At 42.1% G+C, this 27,986-nt stretch overlaps 1 protein-coding gene across 1 annotated transcript in view; it reads left to right on the top strand.

Moving 5' to 3' along the window:
• LOC122810625 overlaps positions 1–27,986 on the top strand; it is a 1,334,722-nt gene that overhangs the window by 1,259,972 nt on the left and 46,764 nt on the right. The window contains exon 9 of the mRNA XM_044082201.1: positions 24,331–24,388. Coding sequence (XP_043938136.1) covers positions 24,331–24,388 — 58 coding nt within the window. The remainder of the gene's footprint in view (positions 1–24,330; positions 24,389–27,986) is intronic.

Below are 27,986 nucleotides of genomic sequence, written 5' to 3'. Positions count from 1 at the left end.
GAGGAATTTTCTCCTTCAGCTGTCAGTTATTTCCTTTTTCCTGCTCTGCACAATGCTTTCTCTTCCCTTCATAGTTTTCACAGATGTCCACATTTCACTGTTGCAGTCATTACATTTGGGTTATCTGCTTGCAGGTAGCCCTCAGTCGGCCTGATTAACAAAGTCTTGGGTCCTGCATCAGTTGCTGTCCCTTCTTCCATGATGTCAGGTCGTCGGGTATAAAGCATGCAGCTGACGCCATTACATCAGTCTTTCTTGCTGTGCAGTGCCCAAAGCAGAAGCAGTTCGCAAGTGCCAGTCAGCCAACTCCTGAAATTTTCGTTTTCGAGATTCAGAACTGAAGTCTTCAACTAAAGCTAAGTACCCCGTTGGGGAAACTTTTTCGTGCTCCTTACCAATGTCAGTAAAAGTTAATAATTACATTACTTGTGGAAAGCAAATACCTCATAAAGATTTTCATTTGTACTGTATTCCTTGCCTAGGCCCTGACCACGACGTACCTTGCTGTCTGTTTTGTGCTTTATTTAATCAGCGCACTATCCGTCGTCAGTATATTTTCGCCTGTAAATATTTCGGTTCTCTGTTTAATTATCCTACCGGGATTCTGAAAAAAGGCAAAGATAAAAACAGACAGGCCGCCGAGGTCCAAAACTGCCGACGACACTTCTCCTAAGCCAGTTGCCAGTTCACCGGTACTCAGTGAGGTGCTTTTGCAGCCCCTGATACCTGCTACTTCTGATTCGCAGGCTTCTACTGAGACCCATTCGGAGTCCGGTATGCTGCGAGATGCTTCAGCTATGGAACCCGCAGATGTCTCTACCTTGGATGGGTGCATAGCCGCTGTGCAGGCACCGGCTTCTGAGGGTGTTTTCAGGCCTATAGACTGGCATATTAAACAGATGCCTCCTTTACTTAGGCCTAAATCTCAATCAGTGTCTAAAAAAACCAATGCCCAGGCCACATGCTCAGGCCTCTAGGCCTAAAAAATAAATGATAAGAATGGCTGAAGATCTAATAACTGTAATCAGGGGTAGCCAACCCCACCCTTCAAAGAGGCCTAGGACTGAAGTTGATTATGAATCTTCTGATCAGGATTCTGTTTTTTCTGACTCTTCTGATGATCTTGATTTGCCCTTACCTACTTATGAGGATTCTGATGCAGAGGACTTTATTCCCTCTGCTTCCCCTTCTGAGGATTTTTCTTTTGGGGAAACCTTACATACTCTAAGGGAGCATTTCCCCTGGGAAAGCCAGGATTTTTCTGATTCAAAAAAGAGGCTTGGGGATTTCCTTCTACCTCAGCATATGCCTTAAGCTATTCCTCCTGTACTAGACATTGTTGATACTTTCTCAGAATCTAGTTTGGCCCCTGATTCCCTGCCTCCTGCTCCCAGAAAACCTGACTGATACTACAGGGTCTCTGAGTCCCACAAGTTCCTTTTCAAAAATCCTATTGCAGATCCAGAGACTATTTCACAGGGCCCAAGGGCATTAGGGTTTCTACTGCTAAAAATCCTACACCTTCTGATAGAAACTCCAGGGTGCTGGATAGATGGAGTAAGAAGGTTTACACTTCTGCAACCTTGGCCATTAGGGCTTTAAACTGCCAGTTCCATATGTTAAAATATCAGCAACATGTTACTGGACTGCTTAAACAGAAAATTATATTGATTCCTGACTGTGTGGAAAATAAAGAATTTCAGGATTTAATGCATTCTGCTGAACAAGTTGGAAAACATACTTTGTAATGTGTTTTTGATTCATTAGAGACCTTTTGCAGGGCTGCTGTTTACTGGGTCTGTGCTCAGAAGGCATGCTTGGCTTAAGGAGCAATCTTTGCCTGATCATGCTAAAGCTAAATTGTTGGATGTTCCTTTAAATCAGGACCGCCTGTTTGGCAACAAGGCTGAGGAAGTTCTTAAAGATGGAAGATTAAGCTAAATCTATGCAAACTGTTAAAGATTTTTTTTACAAGTTCAGCCTTCTAGATTTAGTAGGCACTGGCCCTCTAAGAATTGGTCCTTTCCAGCCCCTTCCAGGTCTTCTCAAGCCAAGCCCATACACAGCAAAAGCCACAGGTTTCAGTCACAGGGGACTCTCAGAACTAAGTAGTGGGGGGCCTCCACTTCCAAGTCTGGGAATAACAAGACTCCCCCTATGGTAAACTGTCTGAATGACTTCCTTTTAAAATTTCCAAGCACTTATCAACTGACTGCCCCTTTGGGGGAAAGATTGCTCTTCATGCAAGGAATTGGGAACTCATTACCCAGGACGAATGGGTTTTAAATAGTGTCCCAGGAATACAGATTTCACTTCCACACGTTGCCAACACCAAGTGGGTGGCCGGACCTACCCCCAAATCAGTGGGCAGAGGCCCAAAAACAAGTACTTTCTGTCTTAAGCATGGGGGCTATTCAGCTGGTACCAGAAGAGGAAAAGGGACAAGGTTTCTACTCTAGACTTTTCCTGGTACCCAGAAAAGACCATTCATGGTGTTTTATCCTGGACCTGTCTACTCTAAACACCTATTTGGAGATTCCAAAATTCAAGATGTTGACTCTTAAATTACTTCCTATGCTAGGCAAAGATGCCTGGTTGGCAACACTAAATTTAAAAGAAGCATACTTGCACATCCCAATCGGGCATTTTTGCCTAGCATTGGAAGAGATGCCTGGTTGGCAACACTAGATTTAAAAGAAGCATACTTGCACATCCCAATCAGGGAATCTTGCAGAAGATACCTATGCTTCAAAGCAGGCTACAAACACTATCAGTTCTCTGCACTGCCCTGTGGCTTATCTACTATGCCCAGGGTATTTACAAAGTGTCTAGCTCCAGTTATTGCATTTTGCAGGCAAAGAAATATTCACATGTACCCATACCTAGACGATTGTCTAATTCAGACAGAAAGCCAGGGCATCCTTTTGAATCATCTGGCCTTTGTAAAAAGGGTTCTGACTTTTCTAGGGTACACCATAAATGAAAATAAATCACACCTGGTACCCTGTCAACAAATTATATTCCTGGGAGCAAGCTTGAATACAACATCCCTGATGGCTTACCTCATGCCAGAAAAGCAAATTCACTTGGCAACCTACTTCAAACAAGTGGCCACAAAAACCCTGCTGTCTGCAAGACAAATACTGCAAGCCTTGGGGTTCATAGCCTCCTGCATTCTTCTAATTCCATATGCAGGACTGCATATGAGGAAACTACAGTGGTATCTAAAAAGCCTATGGAGTCAACATTCTCAAGACCTAGAAACAATGATTCCTATCATACCTTGCCTACACCTAGAGTTCCTTTGGTGGGCAGAGGCCTGCCACCAAAACAAGGGACTATCTTTCACACCACCCCCTGCTGCCCAAACCCTAACAACAGATGCATCAGACTATGCATGGGGGCTCACCTGGCAGGGAAGTGCATTCAGGGCAAATGGAACCCAAGTCAAATGCACCTGCATATCAATCAAAAAGAAATGTTAGCTGTACAGAATGCTCTGACAGCCTTCAAGGACCACATTCTTCCAGGACAACTAATGATAGATGGACAGCACCATTGTTATGTGGTACATAAACAAGCAGGGGGGTACACATTCTTACCCTCTCTCCAGACTAGCCATGGCCTTTTGGAACACAGCCCTGAGCTACCAAGTGCACCTACAAGCTCAATTCCTGCCAGGAAAATTAAATACACTGTCAGACGAACTAAGCAGAAACCTCTTGGACCCACGCGAGTGGAAACTGGAACCAAGGATTTTCAACATGTTGACAAGCAAATGGGGGATCCCGGATGTAGACCTGTTTGCCTCTCCCCAGAACTACTAATTGGACAAATTTTGCACAAGGACTTCCCACAAACAAGCTTGGAAAATGGATGCTCTGTCCTTCAGCTGGAAAAACCTATCCGTCTATGCTTCCCCCCCCCCCGCCTCTGCTCTCCAAAGTACTACTAAAAATCAAACGGGACAAACCAAGGATGATTTTGATTGCTCCAGACTGGCCGCGCCAGCACTGTTACCCGCTCCTGCGCAGTGTCACGATTACCTCCATGGCACCTTCCTCAGACTCCTTCCCTGCTGTCTCAGCAGGAGAACCAGATTCTGCACCCTCAGCTTCCAACACTGAACCTTGCAGCCTAGCTAATTACTTACTCTCCTTTACCATCCCTCAGCAAACCTATGATGGATATCATTTTAGAGGCAAGGAGGCCTAGTACTAGAAAATCTTATGCTGAAAAATGGAAAAGATTCTGTGCCTGGAACCAATCTCAAGGCATGAGCACAGCAGCGCCCAGTTTACCTCAGATTTTACAATACTTAACTGAAATGCTTCACAAGGGCCTGTCTTTTTCCTCCATTAAAATCCATGCCTCAGCCATTTCAGTTCATTGTAACACAGAACCTCCCCTCTTCTCTCATACACTGCTCAAGCAGTTCCTCAGAGGGGCCAAAAATTTGAGACCACACAGGAGAGCTCCAACCCCAGCCTGGGACCTTAACTTTGTCTTGGAGAAACTCACTCAACCTCCTTTCGAGCCAGCTGCTGCTGCAGACTTAAAATTTCTTTCTTGGAAAACTGCTTTCCTTTTAGCAATCACTTCAGCTAGAAGGGTATCTGAATTACAGTCCCTTATGGCAGTGGAGCCTTTCATCATCTTTCTTGCGGACAGGGTGTCCCTCAGAACCAACCATCCTTCATGACCAAGGTGGTATCCAGTGTAGTTCTTAAATCGGTCCATTCATTTGCCAACCTTCTTTCCCAATCCACAGAATAAAGGGGAACGGATACTACATTCCTTAGATGTGCACAGACAACTTAGATTCTACCTGGACAGGACTAACCTCAAAGGAAATCTGAACTGCTGGTGGCATTTGCTGTAGGAGCAGAGGGGAAAGCTATTTCAAAGCAAACTATTTCTAAATGGATAAGCCATTGCATTCATTTCTGCTATAAGCACCATGGAAAACCTATCCCCCAGGGAATCAGACCTCACTCCACCAGGGCTGCATCTACCTCTACAGTCTTTCTCAGAGGCGTACCTACCAGGGACATCCTAGAAGCTGCTACCTGGAGTTCTGTACATACTTTCACCAGGCATTATCATGTGCCAATGTTCTCTAAATCCAGAGCTGGCTTTGCCACTGCAGTCTTACAGGGCCTTATAGCGGGCCCTAATGCTATCTAAATTCCTCCTCCCAACCATAGCTTTGGGAATCTACCCAAATGTAATGACTGCAACAGTGAAACACGAAGAACATAGTACAGTTGTGTACACTTACCATAAATGTAGATGTTCGAGTGTATTCACTGTTGCAGTTCTGGTTACCCTCCCTCCAGCTCCCTAACTTCATTTGGCTATACCTCTACTTTCCTTTACTGTGCTTAAAAGCCTTTTTGGTGTATTTGCTTTTTGTTGGAGGTATATCTTTGTGCTTTTATGTTTAATTGCTTCCCATTAGGGGGGGCAGCTGACATTTGGGGCAAGAAAAACTGGTGTAATGGCGTCTGCTACATTTTTTATACCCCTGACGACCTGACGTCATGGAAGAAGGGACAGCAACCGATTCAGGACTCAAAACTTTGTTAATCAGGCCGACTGAGGGCTACCTGCAAGCAGATAACCCAAATGTAATGACTGCAACAGTGAATACACTCTAACATCTACATTTATGGTAAGTGTACACAACTGTACTTTCTCCCTTTTTCTCACATTTTCTTTATTGACCATCTTGACATCATAGACACTTCAGATACCAATTTCTGTTAAATTTTTAGTAACTGACCGGCTTTCACCCCAGGTTTGTTTTTAATTGCTCTCAGTAGTGCCACCGTCTTGAATTTCTTGCAGTGGTCTCTTGTTTCAGCTAGGAGAATTATGATATTTTTAATAATTGTTAGTATCTCTAAAAGGAACATGGCAACATACTAAAGGTTGCGGGGGGGGGGGGTAATTTTGAAGCCTGCTTCAGTCTGCTAAATTGGCCCTAGCACTTTACCTCTGTCTAGCATACCTTTAAAGTTGTAATGGTTTGTTTTGTTTATGAAATTTTGATTCTTCATATTTGTCTCAATGTCTTTGTAAGACAAAGACAGCAAGAGGTATCATTTTAGAAGCTGTCCTCAGTCCAGACAAACTGACCTCAACATGTGGGGTCTATGTAATAAATCTGTGGAGAAGAAATGATGCGTGTTTCAGATATAAAAATCTTTTTAACTTGGTCTGTATCTTTAGAAAGAAACAAGACAGCATGATGAATAAAGCTTCATTTTGAAGCTGACCTCAGTCTGGATAAGTTGCCCACTGATCCATAACCTCCATTTATATTTGCAGATGTATAACAGTCTGTTATAGTCTGAGAAATATGTCATATTTTTGTCTGCATCCCAGTAAGTATAGTGTGGTCTTAAGTTAATATTCAGAGAGTTACCCCACACATCATATGTATCTACATATGGTTATGGCAATATTACTTGTTTAAAGAAATATGCAAAAATACACACAAGATCCGTGGTTATTTGCCAGTTGTAAGCAAATAGAAACGTGACATACCAGAACACCTCCACATCAATACATTTTGATTGAACTACGAAAAGTATGAACGGCCACATCAGCAAATTTTTTCCCAGTGGAAAAAATCGCTTTATCGTTGTCTGGAACTTGCCCTTTTCTCCACTGTAGAGCGATCTCAGAGGTGGTATGTTTATTTAGGGGGGGTTGTGAGCCCCCTACTTACTTAGGGTTTGTGTGTTTGGGTTTTGGTCGGCCAAGTGATTTTTTTTTTCCCCCCTCTGGGAAAAAAATTCGCTGACGTGGCCATTCGTAGTTCGATCATTGTCTGTGTGGAGATGTTTGGTTATGTCGCATTTTGATTTGCTAATATAGAGATCCATTATAAAACCACACTTTGCAGTTGCAATGTTATCATTTTTACCATTGTGAAGATCTATATGTCCTGAACAATTTTCATATTTACAATTTTTCTGTTGGTATTACAATTAAGAGTCGTGCATTTCTTTCACACGTGGTTTCAGACATACAATCTTTGAAAAGTAGTGCAGGATTGGTGAAGGTAACATTCAGTGTTCCTGAGCTCAGATTAGGAAAATTAGCAATTTGTTCCTGAGCTGCTCTAAAGTGAAAAAGTTAAGTTACGTCTATTTCATGTTAGTGATGCCTTACTTTTATGATGGTATCTTCTCAGATACTTCATTTCATTTTGCTTATGTATGTAACTATAACTTTAGTTATCAATAATGGTTTCTATTATTCAAGTAAGCCTCTGGCTTCCAAATGCCTAATATAAGGAGTATATTTTGCTTCTATGTTATGCATTCCTAAACACAGTCTGTCTTTCAGATGTGGGAGAATACTGTCTTTGAGGTAACATTAAATTATAACTCTCTAACCCCACCCCCAAGTCACTCTTATTGTATTTTTAAGGAACATTTAATTTATTGCAAAACTGCCACTTGTGAAAGATCTTGCCTCATTTGAATTGGAATATAGTCATCACTGAAAAAAGACATGCATAGAGAGAAAATCTTTTTGTTACATTTGGTAAAGTTCAATGATTTCTTAGCACACAGACACACACACACCTGGGGCTTGCTTGCTTATGTCTAGTCTTTCTTGACATGTCACTCTTCATAAGCACCTACTTTCATACTTGTTGGGAAGGAAAGCTTATATTTGTGCCGCATTTAATAAAGATAGTTTAAACAATCCTTTTTGATCCCAGTTTGGATATTGCCAACTTCTTTCTCTTTATTGTCCATACACACCACGGTTAATGATCTCTTGCTTCCCTTAAACTGTCAGTTTTTTGTTAACATTTGGTAACCAGGAAAGTCTGACTGGGTCAGGAACCCATTTTCAGCAGAGGCCCAGGGTGAAGGTCTCCAAAAACAAGGCAGATATAAAGGATTTAACAGTTATAGCTAATTATATAGGTTCTAATACAAATTCAAACAGTAGTAGTTTTTACAGTTAACAAAAGCATAATATCTGTAGACCGAATACAGTTTGTCGTGAAGATAGATGGCAATTACAGCAAATGATAGTTCAGTGTAAAAATCTAGTTTTGAGATGAGCATTACTGGTAGAGCAGAATTGGTTCTGTTTTGCTTTGAGTGTATAAGGGTAGAAGATAAGTAATCATGAAAATAAGACACATGGAGGAGAAGATAATTGTGTAGAGGTAGTAGAAGTAAGAGGTATCCGAAGGAAAGGAAGCAAAGGTAAGGTGGTAAATGTGGATAGGTATTGAAAGATATAGGGAGAAAAATTAGAAAAGTTATGGTGACAGATCTACAGAGGGGTTTAGTAGAAAAATATAGTGTGATTTGTCAAACAAGCAGAAATAGAATAAGGTAAGAAGTTGTATTTGAAGTAGTTCATGAGAAGTAGAAAGCAGGAATTAGAGGAAAAGTACAAAATTCCAGGTGATGGGACAGGGAGATAGTTGAGATAAAGTATGGAAGGGTAAGAGGGAGTCAGAGGAGATTAAGTATGGTAGACTTAAGTTAGAGAGAAGGCATATGCGAGAGTTGAGAAAGTGATTAGTTAGTGTAATTTTGTAAGTCTTAAAGGAATCAAAGCACTGATGTTTGGCGGTAGGGCAATTCCATAGTCTTGCAATGACAAAGGAGTAGAGGCTGTGACCAGTTTTTTGTTAGGTTTGTATACATTTAAAAGCTGTTTATCTGTGGAATGGAGATTTTGGGGCATGTAGAGTTGTAGGATGGGTTTTAAGGCAAGGCAGCAGTTTGGTTTGTAAATTTTGTGAGTAAGAAATAGCTTTACAAAGTTAAGGTAATGGGGGAGTTATAGCCAGTTTAGTTAATTGAGGGCATGACAGTGTGTGTGATAAGATGATGTGCCAGTTGCATGTTGGGATATTTTATAATAGCACGATTGAAGTTTTTTTTTTTAGGGACATATTGAGGTTGGCGAGAATGGGGACACCATACAAGAGGGAAGGGAGCAGGAGTGTATTGGCAAGATGTTCATCGTGTTTCACAGTTGCAGTCATTACAATTGGGTTATCCTGCTGGCAGGTTACCCGCAGTATGCCTAAATTCCAAAGTCCTGGTCTGGCGTTGGTTGCTGTCACCTCCTCCCTGACGTCAGTGCACCAGGGGTATAAAATATGCAGCTGACGCCATTTTCTTCAGTCTTTCTTGTCACGCGGTGCCCGAAGCAAAAGCAGTTCGCAAGTGCCGGTCGGCCAACTCCTGAGATTTTCAAGTTCGAATTTCAGATCCGAAGTCTTCATTAAAGCTAAGTACCCCGTTGGGGAAACTTTATTCTTGCTCCAGACCGATGTCAGAAAAAGTTAATTGTATTTCTTGTGGGAAGCAAATACCTCATAAGGATTTTCATTTTTACTGTATTCCTTGCCTAGGCCCTGACCACGACGTTGCTAGTTGTCAGTTTTGTGCTAGATTTAACCAATGCACTATTAAGCGTCTGTACGATTTTGCATTTCATTATTTTGGCAGAAGATTGTTATATAATGCCGTTGTAACAGCCAACTGCCAGAATCTATAAAAAGCACAAAGAAGAGGAAAAGGACAGGCATCAGAGGTCCAAAACCGACAAGGCTTCAGCTAAGCCAGTCGCCGGTTCTCAGTGAGGCGCTTTTGCAGCCCCTGACGCCCACTACCTCAGAGCCACAGGCCGCTTTTGACTCCCATGTGGAGCCGACTAGGCCACTGGAAACTCAAGGTATTGGATCCTCTGAAATTATTCCCTCAGATGGGTCCGGAGCCGCTGAGCAGGCATCGGCTGCTGAGGACGTTTTCAGGCCTACACAGTTATATGTGAAAACGACTTCAGCTTCAAAGACTAAAGCACCTCTAAAGACAAAGAAACAAGTACAACATTCCCCTGGACAGGCCTCCATGCCTAAAAAACAGATGCTTAAAATGGCTGAAGACCTAATTACTTTGATCAGGGGTTTCCATCCCCCTCCTGATAAGAGGCCTAGGCAAGAGACAGAATATGAATCTTCAGATCAGGTTTCCATTTCCTCTGATTCCTCTTCTGAACAGGAATACTCTCTTCTTCTCTATGAGGATTCTGATGCTGAAGAATCTATCCCTTCAGCCTCCCCTCCTGAGGATTATTCTTTTGGGGAGACACTGCATACTGTGAGGGAGCACTTCCACTGGGAGAGCCAAGATTACTCAATCAGAAAAGGCTCAGATTTTCTTTTACTACCTCAGCACAGGCCCCTTGCTATTCCTCCTGTTTTAGACATTGTAGATGTATTCTTAGAGTCCGGTCTAACTCCTGACTCTCTACCACCAGCTCCTGTTAAGCCAAACAATACTACAGGGTTCCTGATTCACATAAATTCCTGTATAAAAACCCTGCTGCTGACCCCACTGCAAAAAACCCTATCCCCTCTGATAGGGATTCAAGGGCCCTGGACAGATGGGGGAAAAAGATTTACACTTCTGCTACCTTGGCTGTAAGGGCTTTAAATTGTCAGTTTCATATGCTTAAATGTCAGCAGTACCTTATGTCACTACTAAAACAGAAAATGATGACAAATTCTGAATGTGCAGAAAACAAAGAAATGCAGGAATTATTGCATGCAGCTGAACAAATGGGAAAGCATACTTTGCAATGTGGTTTTGATTCTCTGGAGGCCTCCTGCGGGGCCGCTGTTACGGGTTCTGTCATTAGGAGGCATGCTTGGTTAAAGGAACAGAATTTGCCTGATCATGTTAAAGCAAAATTATTAGATGTTCCATTACAGCATGATACCTTGTTTGGTGCTAAAGCTGACGAGGTGTTGAAGAAAAAGGAGGACAAAGCTAAATGTATGCAAACAGTCAAGGATTTCTTACAGGTACAGCCTCCCAGATTTAGCAGGAACTGGCCTACAAAGAATTGGTCCTTTCCAGTGCCGGACAGGCAACAAAGAGGCAGATACAGACGCCCCAGAGGCAGATCCCATTCCCAAGGCTCATGCAGGTCTAAACAATGGGGTGCTTCTACCTCCAAAAGTGGAGGAGATAAATCACAGCCATACAGGAAACCGTCTCAATGACTTTCTCCTGCCAGCACCAAGCACTTATCTTCTGGCAGCTCCTTTAGGTGGAAAACTAGCACCTTTTTCACAAAATTGGCACATGATCACCCAGGACAAATTATCTTGAATATAGTGTCACAAGGCTACAGGTTCCATTTTCACACCCTGCCAAGGGCAAATGGTATGCCAGACCTGCCACACAATCAATGGGCAGAGGCACAAAAACAAGTTTCATCCCTCATGGACATGAGGGCCATTCAGTGAGTACCACAGCAAGAGCAGGGACTAGGATTTTACGCAAGACTGTTCTTGGTGTCCAGAAAGGACAAAGCCTGGAGACCAATACTGGACCTGTCTACTCAACACATTTCTGGATATTCCAAAATTCAAAATGTTGACTCTGCAACAGCTTTTGCCCATGCTGAGCAAGAAGGCTTGGCTTGTGACTTTAGACCTGAAAGAGGCATAACTGCATGTCCCAATCAGACAATCATGCAGAAGATGCCTCAGATTTATGGCTGGCTCAATGCACTACCAATTCTCTGCACTGCCCTTTGGCTTATCTACTGCACCCAGGGTCTTCACAAAATGCCTGGCACCAGTAATTGCATTTTGCAGACAAAGAGGAATGCAAATATATCCTTACTTGGACGACTGCCTTATTCAAGCAGAGAACAAGGACATTCTACTACAGCATCTACCGTTTGTAAAAAGATTACTAATATGCCTAGGATACACAGTAAATGAAAAATCAAAACTAGTACCCTCTTGAGATAATATTCCTAGGTGCAAGCTTAAATACAATTGCCCATATGGTTTATCTCACACCAGACAGACAACTGACTACTTATTTCAAAATGTTGGCAACAAAGACCCAGTTATCTGCAAGAAAAATTCTGCAGGCATTGGCCTTCATGACATCCTGCATTCTAATTCCATATGCAAAACTGCATATGAGGAAACTACAGTGGTATCTAAAAAGTGTTTGGACTCAACAGTGGCACAGCCTGGAAACAATAATTACCCTCATTCCCTGCCTGCAGCAGGAGTTTCGATGGTGGGCAAAGGCCTGTCACCACAACAAGGGGCAGCCTTTCACTTTACCCACAGCCAGGCAGACATTAACAACAGATGCATCAGATTATGCCTGGGGGGCCCACATGGCAGGAAAATGTATTCAGGGCACATGGCCCACAAGCCCAATGCGTCTTCATATCAATATAAAAGAAATGCTGGCTGTCCAGAATGCCCTGACAGCCTTCAAGGATCTACTTCATCCAGGGCAACTGCTGATAAAGACTGACAATACTACAGTCATGTGGTACATAAACAAGCAGGGAGGCACGCATTCCTACCCCCTCTGCAGACAATCCATGATTTTGTGGAACACAGCATTGACTTATCAAGTACACCTGCAAGCACAATTCCTGCCAGGACAGACAAATACTCTGGCAGAGGAACTAAGCAGAAACATCATGGATCCTCACGAGTGGAAACTAGATCCACAAATCTTCAGCATAATAACAAGGAAATGGGGATGCCCAGACATAGATATATTTGCCTCCCCTCACAACTGCCAACTACAGAGATTTTGTACAAGGAAGTATCACAAGCTAGCATGGAAAGTGGATGCTCTGTCATTCAGCTGGAAAAACCTTACAGAGTATATGCCTTTCCTCCACTGCCTCTCCTCCTCAAGGTACTTTTAAAGGTCAGACAAGAGAAGCCGAAAATGATCCTGATTGCCCCAGACTGGCCACGCCAGCACTGGTACCCAATCCTAAAGAGCTTGTCTCAAGGCCCAGCCTGGACATTACCTCAAATTCCTCATTTACTGACCCAACAAAGCAATTGGATACTGCCCAGCCAACTCAAAACCGTAAATCTGGCTGCATGGCAGATAATGTAACCATTCAGGACACACCTCTCTCCAAAGCAGTTATGGATGTTATTCAGGAGGCCCAGCACCAGAAAATCATATGCAGAAAAATGGAAGAGATTCTGTGCTTGGAACCAGGCACAAGGAATTGACATGCTTGTGCCAAATATTCCTCAGATTTTACAATACCTAACTGAGATGCTGGACAAAGGCCTATCCTTTTCATCGATTAAGATCCATGCCTGTGCCATTTCAGCTCATTACAATACAGACCCACCTATTTTTTCACATCCATTACTAAGGCAGTACCTCAGAGGGGCCAAAAACATAAGACCCCCAAGAAGAGCACAAATACCTCCACGGGACCTCAACTTTGTCTTGGAAAAGCTCACACTGCCTCCTTTCGAGCCAGCCAATACAGCCGAGATAAAATTCTTATCATGGAAAACAGCTCTGCTCCTAGCAATAACATCAGCAAGAAGAGTCAGATTTACAGGCATTATTGGCTGTGGAACCTTTTATCATTTCCCATCCGGACAGGGTTTTTCTAAGGACAAACACAACATTTATGTCTAAGGTAGTATCCAGTGTGGCTCTTAATCAAACCATTCATTTGCCTACATTTTATCCAAATCCCCAGAATAAAGGGGAGAGGCTTCTGCATTCTTTGGACATACACAGACGGCTATGCTTCTACTTGGACAAAACTAAAGCTTTCAGAAAGACTGAGCAACTTTTAGTGGCATATGCTGCAGGATCACAAGGAAAGGCAATCTCAAAGCAGACTATTTCAAAATGGATAGGACACTGCATTCGTTTCTGTTATTCACAAATTGGCAAATCAGTGCCTAAGGGCATTAGGCCACATTCGACCAGAGCAGCAGCCACCTCAGCAGCCTTTCTCAGAGGAGTACCAACCAAGGATATTTTGGAGGCTGCAACTTGGACTTCAGTGCACACTTTTACAAAGCACTACCACTTACCTCTTTACTCTAAATCCAGAGCAGGCTTTGCCACTGCAGTTCTGCAGGGCCTCATAGCCACTCCTATTTCTATTTAGACCCAATCTCAGCTTTGGGATTCAACCCAAGTGTAATGACTGCAAAAGTGAAACACGATGACCATAGTACAGTTGTGTACCTACCATAAATGTAGATGTTTGAGTGTATTCACTGTTTCAGTCCAGGTTACCCACCCACCATCCCCCATATTTTTGCTGGAACCTATCTGCACTTCTCTAATCTATACAACCTATGTGGTGTATTTGCTTGTAGATGAAGGTATAATATATTGTGGTGCATGCATGTTTTATTGGCATATTTTTAGCCTACCCATTTGGGGGCACCTGACATCTGGGGCAAGAAAAACTGAAGAAAATGGCATCTGCTGCATCTTTTTTACCCCTGGCGCACTGACGTCAGGGAAGGGGCGACAGCCACCGACGCTGGACCTAGACTTTGGAATTCAGGCCAACTGAGGGTAGCCTGCCAGCAGGATAACCCAAGTGTAATGACTGCAACAGTGAATACACTCTAGCATCTACATTTATGGTAGGTACACAACTGTACTTTTTTATGGATGAGCATAGTGCTTCCAATGATTGTTTTTAAGAAACCGAGTACTTTTATACTAGACAATTCACCAGCAATGGAGGCTTTTATTAATTTATGTGAAGATGACTTAAGGAAAGATTTTAGTGGCAGTAGTAATTCAAAATTTTTTAACTTGTCTTGTAAGAAATATGAGGCTTTAAATTCATTAGTGAGAGACAAGCACTTGATTATCAGACAGGCAGACAAAGGAGGTGGCATAGTGGTTTTAGATAAACAGGTTTATATGGAAAGAACGTATGACATGCTTCATGATAGAAAAGTGTATGCAGTCCTACATAAATATCAGGTGAATGGCGTTATAAATAGGTTGAATTTCTACCTGAATGATATGCTGATGACATATTTAATAGATTATTCACTGTACACATACTTCTCTGAGCACCCAGCTACACCTGTGATATATGGTTTGCCATAAGTGCACAAAGATCCTAGACACCCACCCTTCAGACCCATAGTATCCGGCAGAGGTTGGCTCACTGAGCCAATGTCCATATATGCCGAGAAACAACTTTGATGGGTTCTGGATAAAATAGAAACAGTGTTGAAGGATAGTAAGCAGTTTTTAGAACATCTGTTCATTTGGGCAAGACGTAGAAATGAGACTACGATTAAAAAAGCTTTTTTTGTAACCCTAGATGTCAATTCTCTGTTCACAATCATTCCTAATGAAGAAGGGGTTGAGAATGTGAGACGAGAAACTAGGTATAGTAATACAAAGGTAGATATCTGCACTCTGTTAGACATGTTTCTAGAAAATAATGTTTTTCTCTTTGAACATGAATATTTCCTTAAGATTTAGGTGTTGCCATGGGCACAGCATGTGCCAACACATGCAAATTTGGTTCTTGCAAACTGGGAAAAGGAAATAGTTTTTAACAATGATAGTTTCAAGGAGAACATCATCTTCTGTAAACGTTTTGTGGATGATATTTTTTTCATCTGGCATGGTGAATTACTGGAATTGAAAGAATTTGTACAGTTCTTGGAGAGTAGCACCGTTTTTTTGTCCTTTACCCTGCATTATTCTGAAGATGAAATTTGTTTTCTAGATGTGGTGTTTACCAAAAACATGTTAGGTAATCTCTCCACCAAGCAATATAGGAAGTAATGTAGGAAAAATAGTATACTACATCGTACTAGTATGCATCCTAGTCATACTACTAGGAATGTAGTTAAGAATCCGGTACTAAGGTATAGGAGAACTGCATACAGATGCAGAACCCCTAAGGGAAGCTTTGAACGGACTTGCATCTGACCTTATGGACAGGAGCTATAAAGCTCAGGAAATAAAAAAAGGGTATGGAAGAGGTTGATAAACTGGATAGAACAAAAACCAGACCATATTATTCAGAACAAACTTCCATTGAAGAAGGAAGAGGGACAGCATCTAGTATGAAGGTGAAGAATAGGATGTGTCTGACTTATTCAGCAGGGGTTAGTAAAGTTTGTGAGGTAGTGAAATGAAACTGGCTCATCTTGTTAGATCCTAAAATAAGCATGGTAATAGACTCTACCGGTAGGTTTAAGTTTTAAAAACTGTAAATACCTGAAGCAGCGACTTTGTTACAAGCAGAACAGACACAAAGAACATCTTGTATCACAACACAGGGGAATTCCTGCATGTAGAGCTTGCAAAGCCTGCCCTAGTATTTGGCCAGTTTGTATGGTGATGCATCCCATTTCTAAGGAGCCTATAGAACTCTTTCTATGCAGATTGTTCCACTAGAAAGATAGTATATATGGCTAAATGTAAACTATGTGAATGTTTCTATGTTGGAAAAACTAATCGTATGTTGAGGGAGAGGGTACTGGAACATCTTAATGATATACGTAATAAGAAACTGACTAATGCACTGGCAAAGCATGTCTTACAAGCAGGAGACAACCATAGTTTTAAATTCTTAGTGCTACAAAAAATCTTACAAAATTTAAGAGAAGTTGATGTGAGTAATGAAACAATATGTGGAACTCAGGTGGATAATTGACTTTAAAGCATATGCCCCTCCAGTTCTGAACAGTGCCATCTCTTTAAAACCTGTTAGGAAAAGGAATCTGCCTCATTAATTAAATTGGTATCATTGGCTGTAGTAATGTATAAATGCACCTTGATTAAGTCTTTGTATTAAGGTCTGAGGAAGCAGGCAACTGCAAAAGTGCTTACCTATACTGTTTGTGGACTATTAAAGAATTTAAAGTGTTTTACCCTACACTCAGCAATTGACAACTTTTTCTGTTACTAGAGTAGTCCAGATACAGATTTGCTGTATCCAGGACTGTTTTCTAAGTTTGAGTTCCCCAGACCCTTCTGTGTTAGAGGGAAGCCTTCCAGCGTGGTAAGCACTGGTAGTCTTTCTACCACAAGATGAGTGGTTTCTGGCCCAGAAATTGTTTATTGGCCGTTTGGGCAGTTTTTTCCATCCCTTTCAACTTTCTCTTCTCTCTTGCACTTTAGCTTCTTCACCAGCATGTCATCAGGCTTTTTGTAGCAATTATTGTAGCACATAAGTGCTATCAGCACTAGACGTCCTATAAGGAAATGGCTCCAGTACTTGGTAATGATGACCATCCCTCCTGGCATGTCTAAAAGTCAGTTTCCTGTGCTTTCTCCCATTAACCTAGTGAACTTAGACATTCTGAGGCAGTGTAGCAACTGCCTCATGTACGCAGACAACCCTCTCCTCTTACCTCCCAACACTCAGACTTGAGAGATGCGCCTATATCTCCAAAGTGGAAGCCATGCACTCTCCAGCCAAGACCAGAATAGCTGGTCAAGAGGAGAAGGTCAACACCTGCACCACACCACATGGAACACACACAGCTCTCCAGAACACCCAACATCACAGCCCTCACATAAAAACACAAACCACACACCCATCTTCGTGGAGGCTCTCCATAGACATCTACCCAAACAGCAGAGACCTCCAAGGCAGAAATGCACTCTACCACCACAACACGGCACAAACCAGAAGGCACACAGCTCACCTACACAGTGTCCCCTCAACCCAAGCCCCTAAGGCAAAACAGCTTGCCCAGTACAATAATCATAGGTGACTCAATAGTAAGGCACACTGATGTCCCACTCACTTGGTTGAATAAGGAGACTGTAATGGTCAGCTGTCTATCAGGTGCCAGAATCTGACACAAAATGCACCCACTCAGGTCACTCCACAAAAAGTAGAAGTATGACTCTGTCATTGTCCATGTGGGTGTGAATGACCTGAAATGCACCTCCCTGGACTACATGAAAAGAGACCTGGTGGAGCTCCTGGATTTTGTGGCTCAGGCAGGTATGACCCTTGCCCTGAGCAGTATCCTACCATCTTCCAGAATACCACAGTACAAAAAGAAAATTATTGATTTCAACAATTGGATAAGTTTCTGGTGTCATTCTAAGGGGATCCAGTATCTGTCTGCTTGGGATGACATGATTGACGGACCTCAATGCTTTGCCAGAGATAGCCTGCATCTGTCACCCCTGGGTTTCTGGATACTGGCTAAGGCTCTTGCCTCCCCTATAGTGCCTTTTTTAGGCCGTGTTCCAAAGACCAAATTACCATTGTAACCGCTATAAATAAATGCAATCTGAGGGTCATGCTGCTCAGTGCTAGAAGTCTAAATCTCAAAATGCACTCACTCGAAGCACTCCACAAAGTGGAGAACATCAACATTTGTGCTGTAACAGAGACCTGTTTTAAAGCCACAGAAAGCACCCCTGCACTACCAGGCTATAACTCATTCCACACCTTTCAGCCCCAGAACATGGACTGAAGCTCCAAAGGCGGTGGTGTCTCAATATTCGTAAAGGATATGCAAACCTCCAGACTAGCAGCCCAGCAAAACGCATCTGAGAAACTCCAGGTGCAACTAACATTGGGTAAGATGGTGATTCAGGTCGTAGCCTGCTCTAGGTCCCCAACCATGTCCTAAGAGTCTCACTTCACATTCCTAAGCACCCTAGAAGCTGTTAAGATCCAACCCAACACTCATACTAGGTGACTTCAACTACCCCTCCATCAGCTGGGAAAACTACTAGTGCACCAATTCTCCGGCCCAATGCTTCCTAGAATTCATAAATTCCAATGCCCTGTACCAGCTCATTCTTGCCCCCACTAGAGGAAGCAACATCCTTGACCTGGTTTTTACTAACATGGGCAACCGTTGCTATACACCAATAGGTAATTCCTCCCTGGTTAGATCTCACCACAAACTAATCACCATGGAAATCCACATCTCGCTCTCACCCCCCCCCCCCCGCAAAGGTATCCACCATGAAAAACTTCTCTAAAACCGACTTTGGACTCCTAAAAAGAGGTAGCTAACTTCATGGCACCCATGCTAGTGGAAAATAGATGCATGACTGCTGAATCATACACCAGTGCACTGAACGAACACATACATAAATGCAAGGAATTTGGATATACCCAAAATAACCAAGATGCTCTCCTCCAAAAAAAGGAAGCCAGTCTGGTGGTCACCTGCCATTAATAAACTCTACAACAGAAGGAAGAAACTGTTGCAGAAAAAGGTGAAGTCCCAAGACTGAAAAAATTCCTTTATTAGCCTTAACAAAAAGTTGAGATCCCTCATCAAAACCTCCAAAACCTCCAAAGCCAGCTATGAAGACAGAATTGCAGTAGACACTAAAAACCACAAAGCCTGCTGTAGTTATATCCAGAATCTCCATGGCAATACCCAGATTTGCTCCGAGTTGCTGCACAGTGGTACCTTCTTTGCTGAGCCAATAGATATTGCCAACGTACTGGCTGACGAGATTCAATGCCAACTTTACCCCTCTGCACCCCCCCCCCCCAAAGGACCATTCTCAATACCGGAAGAATGCCAGGCACCCAGCAATACTGCTGCACAGGTTAAAGCTGCATTGTCTAAGGCCAAGAATACAGCTTCCATGGGACTCAGCAATATCCTTGGATGTGTTATACATGAATTACAAAGTGAACTGGCACCACATCTGTGTGATCTGTTCACTCAAGCCTTGTCCCTACCGAGTGGTGCACTGCTACAGTCATCCCTCTCCATAAAGGAGGAGTGGCTACAGACCCGGAAATTATCACCCCATTAGCCTGACGAGTCTGATATGTAAGGCTATGGAGCACATCATCGTGGAGGATTGTGGCTGACAAAGTTCGCAAATGACTGCAAACTGGGTGCCATAATTGATACTCCAGGGGACACAAACATCCTTCAGAGAGGCCTCATAGAAACGGATAATTGGTGCCAGAGCCATGGCCTTAAGCTGAACGCCAAAAAATGTATAGTCATACCCTTTGGGAAAAACAAGGTACTGACAAATTACCACATAGGCGGTAATCCATTAAGTACGGAAGAGGTAATCAGGGACCTAGGGACCCAGGTTGACAGTAACCTCTCATTTGACACTCACATTGCCAAAGTGGTTAGGAAGACCTTCTATATTGCCCACCTTATCATGAAGGGTTTCACATCTAGATCAAGAGAGGTCATTGTGCCCTGCACTCTTCTCTTATCAGGCCAATGATTGAGTACAATGCCCCATTTGGGATGTATCTCACCCGACACCTGCAGCAGTTGGAAAGACCCCAAAACTTCCTCACCAAGAGGATAAAGGGTCTTAAACATATGCCATATGCCGCCCGACTGGAAAAACTCCAGCTCTATTCAGTCGCATACCGCCTACTCAGAGGTGATCTGTGCCTGACGTACAAGGCCATGTCCAATCCTGAATTAATGGACATGCTCCACCTCAGAAAATCCAAATCCATCAGAGCCACGAGAACAAGTGACTTAAACCTCAACACAGAAATAAATAGGACGTGCTGGAGGGACAGATTCATAACCCAGAGGCTCCCTACACTCTGGAACAGAATCCCAGTCCATGTTAGGCAGAGCCCCTCACTGACTCTATTCAAGAGAAATCTCGACGAATGGATGGGAGATCGTAGGTGTACCCCGGGGGTCATCTCTGTGTCACTACTAGACAGAGGCATAGTAAACTAAACCCTAAAAGGGCGTAGTATTCTCATCCTAAGGGGTGGTGTAAGCCACATACACTCTGGCTAGGCTTATAAATGCCTTAGGGCAGATAGCCTAGTACGAACCTATGAACAAGGAAATAGGGCATCTCCAAACTCTAGATCCCATGCAATTTGGTTTTGTGAAAGATAGATCATGCCTGCTCAACCTGGTTGACTTTGAGTCCGTCACCAGAGCGGTGGATGAAGGTAAGGCAGTTCATACAGCCTACCTCGATCTGTCCAAGGCCTTTGATACCATTTCTCACTCAGGAATTATTGCTAAACTCAGTAAACTAGGCATCTACCCCTATATCGTTAGGAAGGTTGCAAATTGGCTCACAGAACACACAGTGTGAAAGTAGTGGACTCCAAGTCAGACTGCTGACCAGTCACAAGTGGAGTCCCACAGGGATTGGTCCTGGGTCCTCTCCTGTTTGGCATCTACTTCTCAGAAGTCCAGGCCAACACGAGGGACTCTGGCTGACCAAATTCACAGACGACTGCAAGCTGGGAGCCATTAACTCCCAAAGTGATGCAGACATCTACAGAAAGGCCTCAATGAGACCAATGACTGGTGTCAAAACCATGGTCTTAAGCTTAATGCCAAAAAATGCGTCCTCCCCTTTGGGATAAACGTAGTTCCCACTAATTACCACATCGATGGGAGCCTACTGAACACTGAAGGCATTATAAGAGATCTGGCGACACAGCAACCTCTCCTTTAACCACCACATTGCCACTGTGATCAGAAAGTCCTATGTGGCACATCTCATTACCAAGGGTTTTGCATCCAGGAAGAAGGTTGTTATTAATGAAGAAATGCTGTAAGGTACTAATAAAGGCTATCCTCCTTGTTAAACGTACATAATCCAAACTGTGATAGCCAAGTTACATTCCAAAACTTTTATTATGAACCAAGCAAAATAATTAAAACAGATTTAGCGCTTTCATCTCCTAAAGCGGAGACTTCATCAGAATCATCTGCTTTACCATACTTCCATCATTTAAATGTTAAAATTCATTCCATTGGTTTGTCAATTAATAAACTACTTTTAACCCATGAAGGTCCAATAAATTGTAATATATGAAAAGTTCATGTTGCTATTAATGTTTTGCAATATAAATAACTAAATATAAAGTTAAATACATAATTAAATGTAGATCAATTAATTTCACACACAGTAGAAACACCCTACTAAAATTCCTAAATGTACTAACTACTATAACACTAAGCATAAGAAATAAGTAAAACACAGCTTCACATTTTCCAGTGGTAGTAAATCAAAGGATGTACGTATAATATTGTATATGCTATATATATGACTCATTAATCAAACGTACTACGGTGCATTACATTTCATCTTCTAAAATTCATATTTTAAAATTCCATCTAAATGCATATGAATAAATAAATACATTGTTAAAATTTCATTAATAAAACCACTTATTCATATAAATGGTTGAATATAAATTTAAATATAAAATCGGTCTGTGATGGATATGTGGAATTAATATTGCTTACAACCCCGGGAATAGCATTTGTATATTTTTTATATATTCTATACATTTCTTTGGGTCTAGTGAGAGTAGCTTTAAAGCGGGTGTGATGGTAATATGATCATTAATACCCGGACTACTTCAAGCATCCAGTCTTAGCTGCCATATCATTTCCCAAAATTCCAGGTATGTCTCCCTATCACCTCCCCTTTCATTGTGCCTCAGTACTTCTAATACCCAAAATTTAAAGTCCGTATTCCTACATTTTAACATGCGTCTATATAGGGCATTATTTTCATTCTTTTTATTTATATCCCGTATATGTTCATATATACGAACTCTTAAATTCCATTCGTTTTTGCCCACATAATATGCCCAACATGTTTTACAATATGCCAGATATACTACTCCCTTTGTGTAGCAACTAGAATATGTATAACTCCTGAGCTTAAAATTAATGCTAGGTATGGTCAATTCCTTTGTGCCAGCTGTAAATGGACATTGAGCACATCTTCCACATTTAAAAGTGCCAAGAGGTCATCATTTCTCTCTACTCTTCCCTCATTAGACCAGTCATAGAGTATAATGCCCCATTTGGCATGTACCTCACTAGACACCTGCAACAGCTGGAGAGGCCCCAAAAGTACCTCATGAAGAGAATCCTAGGCCTTAAACACATGTCCTACACGGACAGCCTCAAAACTCCAGCTATTCTCTGTCTCGTATCTACTAAGAGGCGATCTCTTCTTGACTTACAAAGCCATGTCTGACCCATCTCTGTTAGAAATGCTACATCTAAAGAAATCCCAATCCCTCTGCACCACATGCTCCAGAGACCTCAACCTCATTACCACAATCAACAGAATATGCCAGAGGGACACGTTCATAACCTGGAGACTACCCATGCTCTGGAATAGACTTTCCATACATGTCAAGCAGAGCACCTCACTAGCCCTTTTCAAGCAAAATCTTGATGAGTGGCTGGGAAATGGAAAGTTTCCCCAGGGATCACTCCATTGGCTCTACTTGATAGAGGCACTGGGAACCAACGACGGGCAGCACAATGCCAGGGCACATCTATGGACTAGGCTTGTAAAGGCCCCAGGGCCGTTTGCCTAGTACACACCTGTGAACCTAATATAGCAAGGCTGCAGCGTAGGTTATAACAATTCATGTAGAACTTCAGTCTAAAAAGAAGAAAATCGGAGAGACAAACCAACAGGCTGTGAACTTGAGGCAACAAATCGTAAAATTCCAAGTACTTTAATGAAATATCCTCATGAGTGCTTTTGGGTCAAGCGCTCATTAGGATATTTTATTAAAGTACTTGGAATTTTATGATTTGTTGCTTCAGGTTTACAGCCTGTTAGTTTGTCGCTCTGATCTTTTTTGGTTTACTTGACTGTTTGTTTTTGGAGCACTTAACCTTGGCGGAAGGTATTTAATTTACTTTTTGTAGAACTTTAATTTGTCTAACCATCTTGTACTCTTGTGTCACTGTTGCAAATGATTTTTCCTCCCAGTAATCTTTTTCCCAAGAGGTCAATATCTTTGAGGTTAGTTATACCTTTTTCTGTTTGCTCCATTTTATATTGTCATTTAACAGTGCTGAGCTCTGTGCCTCTTTTAGCTCTGGAAACTAGGATAAATGAGTATGGTAAGGGGAATAATTGTACATGGTGCTAGGGAGAGAGCCTTGCTGGATGGAATATTTGGAGCACTTTTCCTGGGGAAGGAAGACCTTAAGTGTTGAGCAGTGTATCTAACTCTATGCAAGACCAAGGTGGAAAAATTAAATGGTGTTTGGAACAATAGCTTATATGAAACTGTTGGTAAATGAGGACTGTATTTAGTAAACAGAATTTCTGTTATCTTAATTCATATGCTATGATTCAGAAATATTCTATAAGATAACAGAAATTCTATCTCCCTGATGACGCATGAAAAAGCAGTATATGTATCAAGTGGCTTTAGATAAGCTAGTAATGATTGCTGTACATAACTACAGAAACTAAAAATTGTTAGCAACCTCCCAATCTTTGTAGCTAAACATGTTTGTATTTTTAAGTACTTACTCTCATGAAGTAAATTTCTGACCAAGGTTTATTGTAGATGGTACTCGCGTAACTGGCTATATGTAGTCTGTGTGTCAATCTCCATGCTAGCCATGCTTCAGATGTGGTTAACTGTTAGCTGCATGAGTTTGGTGAGGTTTGCATCTAAGCTAGTACATGGAAGTATGTTTTAATCCTGTATGAACTAAACTAATTGATTTTTTTTTTCCAGTAATCAGTCATCCAGCCAAAGTTGCACCTGTCGCCTTGGATAATGGATGGACTCACAGGTATAATGTACATCTCTTAAGTTCATTACCGCACAAATTCTGCCAACAGTCTTCTAATAGATTGTTTTCCTGCAAAACATGCCATGATTGGTTGCTGTTAGTAGTGATAGCTTGAGATCATAAGCCGTTTCCTAACGTAAAGGGATTTTTAGTGAGAATGTGAGTCGATCCCATTGTCATCAAATGTCACATATATGTAAATTTATTCCAAAGCCATTAGTCATATGCTTGTGAAGTATCTCATTGTCTGCCCTCATTGTGTGCTCTAGAAAGTATTGGAAAAGAAGCAGGCACAGTAGGAAGCACCCTTCCCCCCCAAAAAAGGTGGGGGTTCCACCATCTTATAGTTTTTTCCTCTAAAGAATATCACTACATGTTCCCTACCATTTTATTTTAATTTAACTCAATTGTTTCCCTCTAGCATTGTCTCCTGAACTTTCCACGCACTCCTGGGTTTCCTGTGGTAACGAATGTTGGCACTATTCTAAAGTGTGGGTTACCACATACGTCATGTTTTGCAACTTCGTTGCACTTCTTTCTGTAGTGATTAGATATTTGTTCAATTTGGTTTGCAAGAGAAGTATTTATGTTGTAATGAATAAAGTGCAACAGCAGTAATTTAATGTAACCTTTTATGGATGAAAATTTGTAAACAAGAAAATGTATCCCTTGGTGCTAGGCAAGATGGTCTTTTTTTTTTCTCTTATTGTTAATTTTCCAGATGTTAGTATGTTGAGATGGGTGTCATCCTTTTCCATTATGCGATGTGATATTAATGGGTCGGCTCATTGCTTAAGGCATGCCAACAGTGCAGTTGTCAAATGTGATGAAGTGTACAGAGTTAATGTGCACAGGTATGGGGCAATGTGCACCATTTATTTAGAAGGGTGTGAGTGACATAGTCATTATAAATGAGCCTTTTGAGAAGTTGTAACTGTACAGAACACAGTGTGCACTGACTTATAGTGTGAAAATCCATTAAAAGGGTATGCAGGAGTGCTATTTTTAAGTGTGTGATTTTATTTTGGTGTGGGGAGTGAAGGGGATTGCTGCCATGTAAAAAGTTAGTGTATTGTGTGCATGTTATTGCTGTAGTTGCTGTTTGTGAGTAGTCTGTAGTGTACTTGGTGTGGTGCAAGAGGTGACAAAAGTAGTTAGAATAGTGTGTGATGGTTCTGTTTGAAAGATTACTTTGTTTCAGTGTTGTGCTATGTTTAAGCTAAATCATTTGCGTGCAGATAGTACATGAAGCATGTGATGGAAGAGGTTATTTGCTTAGGGCTTATGTTTTCATTGTGTAAATTTTAGGTAGTCTGCCTATTGTAATTTGGTGTTTATTGTGAAGATGCATGTTGTGGCAGTTGTAGGTAACTGTAGTGGTAGTTTGCGCATTCACGGTAGTTTTGGTGCATTAAGGACTGTGTGGTCAACAATTTAGGATTATTAGTATGTTCATAAGTGTATACTAGTCTAACAAACATGAGGGCCTTTAATAAGCCTAGGTGTGCAACCTAACCCAATTGTGTCCCAATGTATCGTGGACATTTATTAAGAGGTGATATGTTAGGAAGTTTCTAGAATTTGTGAACGGTGTTAATTTGAGCAGTGCTGTCTGCCTCTGTCTGAGACATGGAGTCTAGACCTGGGGTTAATTTCTGATTTCCCATCCTTTGGTCAAGATTATGTTTAAAAAGGTTATGAATGGACTCTGCTCCACATGGATGGGGATCCTGATGTTCATCGTGTTTCACTGTTGCAGTCATTACATTTGGGTTATCCTGCTAGCAGGCTACCCGCAGTTGGCCTGAATTCCAAAGTCCTGGTCTGGCGTTGGTTGCTGTCGCCTCTTCCCTGACGTCAGTGCGCCAGGGGTATATAAGATGCAGCCGATGCCATTTTCTTCAGTCTTTCTTGCCGCGCGGTGCCCGAAGCAAAAGCAGTTCGCAAGTGCCGGTCGGCCGACTCCTGAGATTTTCGAAATTGAATTTCAGATCCGAAGTCTTCAATAAAGCTAAGTACCCCGTTGGGGAAACGTTTTCTTGCTCCAGACCGATGTCAGTAAAAGTTAACAATTGTATTTCTTGTGGGAAGCAAATACCTCATAAGGGTTTTCATTCTTACTGTATTCCTTGCCTAGGCCCTGACCACAACTTTGCTAGTTGTCGGTTTTGTGCTAGATTCAACCAACGCACTAAGCGTCGGTTCGATTTTGCTTTACATTACTTTGGCCGAAGGTTTAACTATATAATGCCGTCGGAACAACCGACTACCGGAGTTCATAAAAAGCGCAAGGACAAAGAAAAGGACAGGCATCTGAGGTCCAAAACAGACGAAGCCTCTTCTAGGCCAGTCGCCGGTTCTCAGTGAGGTGCTTTTGCAGCCCCTGACACCCGCTACCTCAGAGCCACAGGCCACCTCAGACTCCCACGTGAAGACAACTAGGCCTCTGGAAACTCAAGGTATTGGGCCTACGGAAACTATTCCCTCAGATTGGTCTGGAGCTGCTGAGCAGGCATCTGCTTCTGAGAGTGTTTTCAGACCTACACAGCTTACTATCAAGACCACTTCAGCAGCCAAGGCAAAGTCTAAAACAGCTTTAAAGACAAAGAAACAAGTGCAGCATTCTTCTGGACAGTCATCCATGCCAAAGAAACAGATGCTTAAAATGGCCGAGGACCTAATTACTTTGATCAGGGGTTCCTATCCCCCTCCTGATAAAAGGCCTAGGCAAGATAATGACTATGACTCCTCTGGCCAGGTTTCTGTTTCCTCTGATTCTTCGTCAGATCAGGGCTGTTCTCTTCCTCTGATTCCTCTTCAGATCAGGGCTGTTCTCTTCCTCTGATTTCTCTTCAGATCAGGGCTGTTCTCTTCCTCCCTATGAGGACTCTGATGCTGAAGAATCTATCCCTTCAGCCCCTCCACCTGAGGATTACTCTTTTTGGGGAAACTCTGCACACCATGAGGGAGCATTTCCACTGGGAGAGCCAGGATTATTCAGAATCCAAGAAAAGGCTCAGTGACTTTCTTTCATTGCCTCAGCACAGGCCTTTTGCTATCCCTCCTGTGCTAGATATTGTTGATGTATTTTCTGAATCCAGTTTGTCTCCTGATTCTTTGAATCCAATTTGTCTCCTGATTCTTTACCCCCTGCACCAGTTAAGCCATATAGGTACTACAGGGGTCCAGCTTCACATAAATTTCTTTATAAAAACCCTGCTGATGATCCAGAAACAATTTCTCAGGGTCCCAAAGGGGTCAAGGCTTCCACTGCAAAAAACCCTTTTCCTTCTGATAGGGATTCTAGAGCACTGGACAGATGGAAAAAGGTGTACACCTCTGCTACTTTAACTGTAAGGGCTTTAAACTGCCAGTTTCACATGCTTAAATATCAACAATACCTAATGTCTCTGCTAAAACAGAAAATGCTTACAAGCTCTGAATGTCCTGAAAACAAGGAAATGCAGGATTTATTGCATGCAGCTGAACAAGTGGGAAAGCATACTTTGCAATGTGGTTTTGATTCATTAGAGGCTTCTTGCAGAGCCGCAGTTACAGGTTCTGTCATTTGAAGGCATGCTTGGTTAAAAGAACAGAG

This window comes from Protopterus annectens, chromosome 9.part0 (assembly GCF_019279795.1).
Source record: "Protopterus annectens isolate FY-2018-M chromosome 9.part0, PAN1.0, whole genome shotgun sequence".
NCBI lineage: Eukaryota > Metazoa > Chordata > Ceratodontiformes > Protopteridae > Protopterus > Protopterus annectens.
The sequence above is the reverse complement of the archived record's forward strand: the minus strand, read 5'-3'. Positions and strand labels throughout refer to the sequence as shown.